At 42.7% G+C, this 10,000-nt stretch overlaps 2 protein-coding genes across 2 annotated transcripts in view; one reads left to right on the top strand and one right to left on the bottom strand.

The window, feature by feature from the left end:
- rassf4a (Ras association domain family member 4a) overlaps positions 1 to 10,000 on the bottom strand; it is a 41,373-nt gene that overhangs the window by 18,545 nt on the left and 12,828 nt on the right. The gene's annotated exons all lie outside the window — the stretch shown is intronic.
- Positions 2,426 to 10,000, top strand: part of LOC134441547 (uncharacterized) — a 10,288-nt gene continuing 2,713 nt past the window's right edge. The window contains exons 1-2 of the mRNA XM_063191907.1: positions 2,426 to 2,790; positions 3,801 to 3,924. Coding sequence (XP_063047977.1) covers positions 2,721 to 2,790; positions 3,801 to 3,924 — 194 coding nt within the window. The 5' untranslated portion in view covers positions 2,426 to 2,720. The remainder of the gene's footprint in view (positions 2,791 to 3,800; positions 3,925 to 10,000) is intronic.

Genomic DNA, 10,000 nt, shown 5'->3' with positions numbered 1-10,000 from the left:
GAGACAGAGACAGACAGAGACAGACACAGAGCAGGGCTTAACACTAACACCCGCAGGTAGCCAAATGCGGGTGAATTTCGGCGTTGGCTAGCACTGCATTTTGTAGTTTTTTTCTTCGGACCGTCTTTGCTACAAAAGCAATACAATGCGATTTCACGAGCCTACAATACCCATGAAGCACCTGTGTCACGTGTCACCTGTGTCTCACGCAAGCCAGGAATCTGATAGAGCTAGTCTTGCGAAGGAGTGACAGCGAGCTACCGGCACATCAGCGTGCGTTTGGAAATGTCACTGGAAACCTTCATGTGAAAATAAAGTAGCGAAGTTCATCTCAACTGACCTGTTTTGCGATCTGTCATTAGTACAATACTTAGTAGTAGTGGACATTAAAATGACCAAAGCGAGAGGAAACACGTCAGTGTCTTACTCTTGTGAAAGTTTCGAGACTGATTAGCGCAGTGATAAGACAAGGACTCATGCGGCATTAATAATGTTCGGTTTAAATTACTTTCTGATTTGCCTGTATGTCTTCATACCTTAATATTCCTCCATGTTTCTTGTGCTGTTGTTCCCGACTGTCAAACCGGGCTTAAAAACGCGCAGTAGTAGCCTTCCAGACTGCACAAAAGCATATCCCATTGCATGTCCCTTCGCAGGTGCCCGTCTCGCCTTGCGCCCGTTTGTATTTCAAACAACTCACTATTAAACGGAATGAAAGGAAGTCGTAGCCCCTTCTGTAGTTACCGCATCTGTGTGTGCTTTCTAGTGGATACCTTTATAAGCAAATATTCCAGAAGAGGTGGCTATTCCACATCCATGACCGAGGACAGGCGAACTTGGCAATGACTTTGCGCTATCTACTTTGCGCATCAATTTGGACGGCGACCTCCACAGATAGGCCTATATGATATGAAGAAGTCCCTCCAGATTAAAGACGAAAATATTTTGCTCTCCTGTAGCTTACATTTGTGCCCTATCACAACACTGTGCATGGTGTTTCTGCAGGGTAAATATACTATAGGCTATGCCATTTCTCAGATCAGTAAATCTGTTCTTTCCATAGCATGCATGCATGGACCAGTTAATAGGCCTAACAATTCTAATTATTAGGCCCCATAGCATGTTAAATTATACTGTATTATATTATATTATATTATATTATATTATATTATATTATATTATCCTACATTACATTATTAGGGCCTACATTACATTATTAGGGCCTACAGCCTATTATATAATTAATTAAAGCTGCTATGATGGTTAAGAAAATTATGGCTAGTGAAAAGGCCCAATGGCTAGTGAGTCAGGAAAACCACTAGCCAAAATGGCTGGTAAGCGAAAAAGTTAGTGTCAAGCTCTGACACAGAGACACACAGAGAGAGAGAGATGCATTTGAGGGCAGCATCACAATTCTGTGTGCAATGGACAAGTCCAAAATTGGGTTAGGTCATGCACGCTGTGGGAGGGTTCAGACAGTGGTGTTTTTTGTCTTAAGAAGGCCCTCCAATTCAATGGAATGGCTCAGCTGATAACTGTTTGACCGTTGACCAAATTTTGGAACTTTTTTCAACAATGTCTCACTGCTGAGTGAGAAGTAAGTCGTGGCCAGCAAACGGTTAAATATCGAGGGTAAGATACGGAACACTTCATGAAACCTTTCACTTCATGAAAACAAATATTGACGTCTATATCTAGTATTGACTTTTTATTTCCAAAAACTAGCAAAGCTTCTCACCGTTTAGGAGCAAAACAATGCCGTTTAAACTGTAAAGAAACGGAAGAGCCTTGGATATGTACACAAACTTGTTCTACGGGGTTTGCAACAAAGATACTAGGTATTGCTAAACCCCCACACGCACACACTTCGGTTGAAGTTTCCACAGCACACATTTCTGTGTGTGTTTTTATGTTCATCAGCCTATCAGAAGTTAGGAAAAATTAGTAATAATGATAAGGAGATTGCCCATTTGGAGAAGGAGATGCCATGTCAGCTTATAGACAGTGCTGTGTGTGTGTGTGTGTGTGTGTGTGTGTGTGTGTGTGTGTGTGTGTGTGTGTGTGTGTGTGTGTGTGTGTGTGTGTGTGTGTGCGTGTGCGTGCATGCCTGTGTGTGTTTGTGTGTGTGTGAGTGTGTGTGTGGGCATGAGTGTGTGTGTGTGTGTGTGAGGGTGGTAGTTCTTATAAGGGGGCTAGATTAAAAGAAATCGAAAGTAAAAAATCCCATCCCACACACACACATACACGCACACAAACACATACACGCACACACACACACACACAAGGACACCAGGAAGCGCAGGGATAAGTAAAGAGGAGGGCACCAGAGGGGAGGGGACTATGTTAGGAGCACGTGAGATCTGGGAAAACCCAGAGGCCAAAGTATAAAGCCACTCACTGGCTGTCACTTTCTTTCTCAGCGGCACACACACTCACACACTTTCAGTCTCTCTCATGCACTTTACTCTCGGAGGGACGCAAACAGACTCTCACACACACATCTAGGGTCACCCACACGCACAAAGTAACAAAGTAACTAATGTCGCTTATTAATTTATTTCAGGCCAAACTCGCTGTTTACACAGTTAACCAGCCGTGTTAACAACACAAGAGAGAGTACAAGCTCTCTCACTCTCTTACAAAACAAACACAGACACATCCACACACGCACACACAAACACACCAAAGGACTATTGCACGGATTGGACCGGTCTCCCAGAATGCATCTGTCCTACTCATCTATGAGCATTTTGTTGCTGCTCTCTGCTCTCATGCTACTGCCGGACAGAGGTGAGTGTGTGTGTGTGCGTGTGTGCGTGTTACCCTTAAGGAGATTGGATTAGTCAGCTTTTGTCTGACTTGGCAAAGTAGGTCGACTTTCAGACGAACAACATGCCATGGCCATGCATCAGTCTCAGTCTTTCTCTGACTCAGTCTCAGTCTCAGTCTTTCTCTCTCTCTCTCTCTCTCTCTCTCTCTCTCTCTCTCTCTCTCTCTCGTAGTGGTGTGTGTGTGTGTGTATGAGTGTGTTTGTGTGTGTGTGTGTGTGTGTGTGTGTGTGTGTGTGTGTGTGTGTGTGTGTGTGTGTGTATGAGTGTGTTTGTGTGTGTGTGTGTGTGTGCGCAAACACATGTGACAGAGAGCGAGTTTGTATCTGTGTGTTCCAACGCTCTTTTGAATATGTACCCTGAGGTCAATGTGTGTGTGTGTGTGTGAACCTGCGAGTTGAACACTGTAGGCCTACATGTTGAAACTGATCCCAAGGATATGCTAACTTGTGGTCTGTGGTGTGGGCTTTGTGTGTGTGTGTGTGTGTGTGTGTGTGTGTGTGTGTGTGTGTGTGTGTGTGTGTGTGTGTGTGTGTGTGTGTGTGTGTGTGTGTGTGTGTGTGTGTGTGCACGCAACATTAACAATCTTTGTGGGGTGTCAGATGACTCCACACAGTTTCACTCACGGTTAAATCTAGCAGTGTTTTACTGGTAGTTTTGTTGTTACTGGTAAAAGTAAAGGTGTACAGACCTTTCCTCGCCGACAGGTTAAGGTTAGGGATTGTTGGTGTGGGCACAGTTCAGCAGTCTTTAGCTATTGTTAGGGTTAATACATGGGGGTGTTGTGTACAGTGTATGGTGCATACAGGTATGTGCCATCTCAGTGCCCATGTCTCATGGTAGCGCGCGCACGCGTGTGTGGGTGTGTGGGTGCTGTGTATGGTAAATTTATGCCAGCTCAGTGCCAGTGTCTCATGCTAATCTGTGTGTGTGTCTGTGTGTGTGCGTGTGCATGTGCGTGTGTGTGTGTAGGTGTGTATGGTACATATGTGCCAGCTCGGTGCCAGTGTCCAAAGCTGATGCTCCGTACACCGCGACGCCCTGTTGACTTCATTGTGTCGCCACGCAACGCACACTGTCACACTCCAGAGATCATGTAAGTACTGCACACACACACACACACACACAAACGCACACACACACACATGTACATGATTTCCTCCTGCGATTGGTGAATGCATTCCGGGTGAACTTCACAACTAGCACAACCAGCTTCTCTGTGTATTTGTGTGTTTCTGAAACTACCCTGCCTAACTATACCCTCATACCGATTTCATTTGCACAGAGGGTCTGGAACTGCCAAATTTACGCCTTACATTTGGTCATGAAATTAAAAAATACAAGTAGGAGGGGTTAACTCCATTGAAGTTTGAGATGCCCCACTTGTCCCCCTTTGTCTCACCCTTGTTCGCCGATTAGCCAGTAACAAGACTAAAGCCCTCCCAGCCCAGACGTAACTTGGAAAGAAAATTATTTGGACTGGAGCGATTAACATCTTGCCAAGCCAGGCTATAAACTGAAACTGGCAAAAATGAGGAAACGACTGTCTAATATCCGCATACCTAAGTAGGCTTTCAATAATAACCAGTCAAGACCACCCAGCCCAAACGTAACTTGGAAGGAAAATTGTTTGGACTGGAACGCTTAACATTTGGCCAAGCCAAGCTAATCCGAAACTGGCAAAAATGAGGAAACAACTATCTAATACCTGCATACCAAAGTAGACTTTCAACAGCCAGACAAACACTGAGTGTGTTTCCATATCCAGTCAAATTTTGCAGCCTGCAAGTGAACACAATGCCATCACTGAAATACATGGGAGGTTAATAAAATTGTGCATAGCCTCGTAAATGAAAGCCATTGTTCACGTCATTACCTCCGCCAAGGAGGTAATGTTTTTGGTCGCTTTGGTTTGTCTGTCTGTCTGTCTGTCTGTCTGTCTGTCTGTCTGTCTGTTTGTCAGCAGCATAACTCAGAAACAAATCAACCGATTTGGACGAAACTTTGTGGAGTTGTAGATAATGACCCAAGGAACAAGTGATTCAATTCTAGTGGTGATTCGGAACACGAACAAGAACCAGGACTTTTTCAAAGATTCTGTCAGCAGGATAACTCAAAAACTAATAAACTGATTTGGACGACACTTTGTGGAGTTGTAGATAATGACCCAAGGAACAAGTTATTAAATTCTAGTGGTGATCCGGATCACGAACCAGAACCAGGACTTTTTAAAAGATTCTTCACCATTGCTGGCCTATATATCTAGACGCCCCTAGTGACCAGAAATTGAATTGCGGGGACTCCACAAAAAGAAGACAGAAAGACTTAGGGTGTAACATAGTCAAATGTTCCATAAAGCAGTTTCCTTGGCAGAGGTCTGCGCTCTCTGAGTGCTTCTAGTTGTTCATGTCTCTGTTGTGAAAAAATGGGTAATACTTTACTTGACACCAGCGAGATAGATGTGACATGACATTGTCATAACAGTGCTGTAACACAGTGATGGACTTGTCATAAACATGATGTCAATGTCATTAACATTTTATGACTTTTGTCATTTAGTTGCATCCGGCTATGGTGAAGACAGCCCTAACAATCATAAAACATTTACGACACTGACATAATGTTTATGGCTCGTCCATGACTGTGGCATGACACTCTTTTGACACTGTAATGACACTTTCATGTCACACCAAGGACGTCAGCGTCAAGTTACTATTTGAAAACTATTTCAACCAAACAGGCCTTTTTCCTGTTAAGTAACAAACCTTCTATTTAATCAATTTGGAGCAGGTTGTATAATTTGTATGCGGTGGCATATTACACAGCCTTGTTAGGGGCCAAGCAGCGAAGCTGGCGAAGGCCCCTATAGAGTTAGTAGGTTTTCTTCATTATTAGGGGCCAAGCAGCGAAGCTGGCGAAGGCCCCTATAGAGTTAGTAGGTTTTCTTCATTATTATTATTTAGTCACCATTCTTATCCCTCTGCAAGTCTATGGCAGCCCATAGAACCGTACGTAGGAAAATTCTGTAAATCGGCACACACATTCGGGCCTGACTCAGCATTACCCACAGCAATTTATAGGTCCCCAGCCCCAACGCTCTAGCGCCACCAACAGGTCAAAGTTGCAGATACATTTCTGCTTGTAACTTTTGAACCGCTGGGCCAATTTTCATAAACCTGGTATCCCTGGAATCCTTGGGCCAAGACGAATCCAACGCACTCTATGACGTCATTTTCCGCCAGGATAGTTTTCCCGCCATTTTGGATTTTGTGAAATTCAATAAAAATGCTATTTTTCCCGCAATTTTTGACCAATTCACCCGAAACTTGGTATATAGTATGTCTAGACTAAGCTTCACATGGGGTCTGAAGGAATATTAGATATCTTTTATAGTTTTGCCGTGACAGCCAATCAAAATTGTCGTAAAAGTGGTGAAACAGGAAGTGAGGTCATATCTCAGCAACTGTTTGTTGAATTAGGTTGGGATTTTGTACACACATAGTAGTCCATCCCATGACCTACCACAAAAAAAATCAGAACCCCAGCTCAAACTCTGTAGCGCCACCAGCAGGTCAAAATTTTAGTTATATTTTTGCCTGTAGCTTTTAAATCATATGCACGATGTAAAATATATTATTATCACTAGAATCCTTGGGTCAAGCCGAATTCAACGCACTATATGAAGTTATGTCAACCCAGATGGGAAATTCCGCCATTTTGAATTTTGTAAAATTCACTGTAAGTCTATGGTAGCCCATAGAACCATACATAGAAAAATGCTGTAAATTGGCATACATATTTGAGGCAGCATCAACATTACCCACAGCGAGTTATAGGTCCCCAGCCCCAATACTCTAGCGCCACCAGCAGGTGAAAGTCGCAGGTACATTTCTGCTTGTAACTTTTGAACCGCTGAATCAATTTTCATAAACCTGGTATCCCTGGAATCCTTGGGCCAAGACGAATCCAACGCACCCTATGACGTCATTCTGCCTGGATAGTTTTCCCGCCATTTTGAATTTTGTAAAATTCAATAAAAATGCTATTTTTCCCGCAATTTTTGACCATTTCGCCCGAAAATCGGTATATTGTATCTCTGTACTGAGGTTTGTATGTGGTCTCAAGAAATATAAGATATCTTTTATCGTTTAGCCGTGACAGCCAATCAAAATTGTTGTAAAAGTGGCAAAACAGGAAGTGAGGTCATATCTCAGCAACCCTTTGTCGGTTTTGGCTAGGATTTTTCACACACATAGATGTCCATCTTATGACCTACTGAAAAAAAAATCAGACCCCCAGCTCAAACTCTGTAGCGCCACCAACAGGTCAAAATTTTAGCTACATTTTTGCCTGTAGCTTTTAAACCATGTGCACAATGTAAAATATATTATTATCACTAGAATCCTTGGGCCAAGCCGACTCCAACGCACTATATAACGTTATGTAAACACAGAAGGGAAATTCCGCCATTTTGAATTTTGTAAAATTCAATAAAATGCTACTTGTCACACAATTTTTGTCAGAATGACCAGCAAAAAGGTACACATCATCTTCAGACTGATAGGCATTAGGATATCTAAAGAATTTTTGATACCTCTTATCGTTTGGAGGTGATAGCCAATTAAAATTGTCGTAAAAGTGGCAAAACAGGAAGTGAGGTCATATCTCAGCAACCGTTTGTCAGATTCTTTTAGCTATTTTTTGCACACATACTAGTCAATCCCATGACCTCCCACAAAAACAATCCAGATTCCCAGCTCAAACTCTCTAGCGCCACCAACAGGTAACAGGAAGTGAGCTTATATTTGTCAGCCCTTTAAGGGATTCAAAATAAACTTGGTTCATGTGAGCACACTCCCCTCCAAGGAATGCACACCAACATTGGCGAGATTTGGGCCAAAGGGGGGCGCTGCAGTTCCTTCTGTTGCCGTGGCGACTTTGGCAAGTTTACTGCTTGGCCCCGCATTGCTGCTTGCAGCTATATTTATTATTATTATTTAGTCACCATTCTTATCCCTCTGCAAGTCTATGGCAGCCCATAGAACCGTACGTAGGAAAATGCTGTAAATCGGCACACACATTCGGGCCTGGCTCAGCATTACCCACAGCAATTTATAGATCCCCAGCCCCAACGCTCTAGCGCCACCAACAGGTCAAAGTCACAGGTACATTTCTGCTTGTAACTTTTGAACCGCTGGGCCAATTTTTCATAAACTTGGTATCCATGGAATCCTCTTGAGCCAAGACGAATCCAACGCACCCTATGACGTCATTTCCGCCAGGGTAGTTTTCCCGCCATTTTGGATTTTGTGAAATTCAATAAAAATGCTATTATTTCCGCAATTTTTGACCAATTCGCCCGAAACTTGGTATATAGTATCTCTGGACGGAGCTACACATGGGGTCTCAAGGAATATTAGATATCTTTTATAGTTTTGCCGTGACAGCCAATCAAAATTGTCGTAAAAGTGGTGAAACAGGAAGTGAGGTCATATCTCAGCAACTGTTTGCTGAATTAGGTTGGGATTGTGTCCACACATAGTAATCCATCCCATGACCTACCACAAAAAAAAATCAGAACCCCAGCTCAAACTCTGTAGCGCCACCAGCAGGTCAAAATTTTAGCTACATTTTTGACTGTAGCTTTTAAACCATATGCACGATGTAAAATATATTATTATCACTAGAATCCTTGGGCCAAGCCGAATTCAACGCACTATATGAAGTTATGTCAACGCAGAAGGGAAATTCCGCCATTTTGAATTTTGTAAAATTCACTGTAAGTCTATGGTAGCCCATAGAACCATACATAGAAAAATGCTGTAAATTGGCACACATATTTGAGGCAGCATCAACATTACCCACAGCGAGTTATAGGTCCCCAGCCCCAATACTCTAGCGCCACCAGCAGGTGAAAGTCACAGGTACATTTCTGCTTGTAGCTTTTGAACCGCTGGATCAATTTTCATAAACCTGATATCCCTGGAATCCTTGGGCCAAGACGAATCCAACGCACCCTATGACGTCATTTTCTGCCTGGATAGTTTTCCCGCCATTTTGAATTTTGTAAAATTCAATAAAAATGCTATTTTTCCCGCAATCTTGACCATTTCGCCCGAAATTCGGTATATTGTATCTCTGTACTGAGGTTTGTATGGGGTCTCAAGAAATATTAGATATCTTTTATCGTTTAGCCGTGACAGCCAATCAAAATTGTTGTAAAAGTGCCAAAACAGGAAGTGAGGTCATATCTCAGCAACCCTTTGACGGTTTCGGCTAGGATTTTGTACACACATAGATGTCCAAGCCATAACCTACTGAAAAAAAAAAATCAGACCCCCAGCTCAAACTCTGTAGCACCACCAACAGGTCAAAAATTTAGCTACATTTTTGCCTGTAGCTTTTAAACCATGTGCACAATGTAAAATATATTATCATCACTAGAATCCTTGGGCCAAGCCGAATCCAACGCACTATATAACGTTATGTAAACACAGAAGGGAAATTCCGCCATTTTGAATTTTGTAAAATTCAATAAAATGCTACTTGTCACACAATTTTTGTCAGAATGACCAGCAAAAAGGTACACATCATCTTCAGACTGATAGGCATTAGGGTATCAAAAGAATTTTTGATACCTCTTATCGTTTGGAGGTGACAGCCAATCAAAATTGTCGTAAAAGTGGCAAAACAGGAAGTGAGGTCATATCTCAGCAACCGTTTGTCAGATTCTTTTAGCTATTTTTTGCACACATACTAGTCAATCCCATGACCTCCCACAAAAACAATCCAGATTCCCAGCTAAAAACTCTCTAGCGCCACCAACAGGTAACAGGAAGTGAGCTTATATCTCGGCAGCCCTTTAAGGGATTCAAAATAAACTTGGTTCATGTGAGCACACTCCCCTCCAAGGAATGCACACCAACATTGGCGAGATTTGGGCCAAAGGGGGCGCTGCAGTTCCTTCTGTTGCCGTGGCGACTTTGGCAAGTTTACTGCTTGGCCCCGCATTGCTGCTTGCAGCTATATTTGTCTGTGTTTTTCTCCCTGAAAGCAGTAAGTTGTTTGACGTCATTGTGATAAAAGACTAATTGTGTAATAATTGTGTAATTATACTGTTTTTGGACACAGAAGCTATTGCCGACTAAGGTTTCGGTCTTTCGGACGTGAAA

This window comes from Engraulis encrasicolus, chromosome 24 (genome assembly GCF_034702125.1).
Source record: "Engraulis encrasicolus isolate BLACKSEA-1 chromosome 24, IST_EnEncr_1.0, whole genome shotgun sequence".
NCBI lineage: Eukaryota > Metazoa > Chordata > Actinopteri > Clupeiformes > Engraulidae > Engraulis > Engraulis encrasicolus.
The sequence above is the reverse complement of the archived record's forward strand: the minus strand, read 5'-3'. Positions and strand labels throughout refer to the sequence as shown.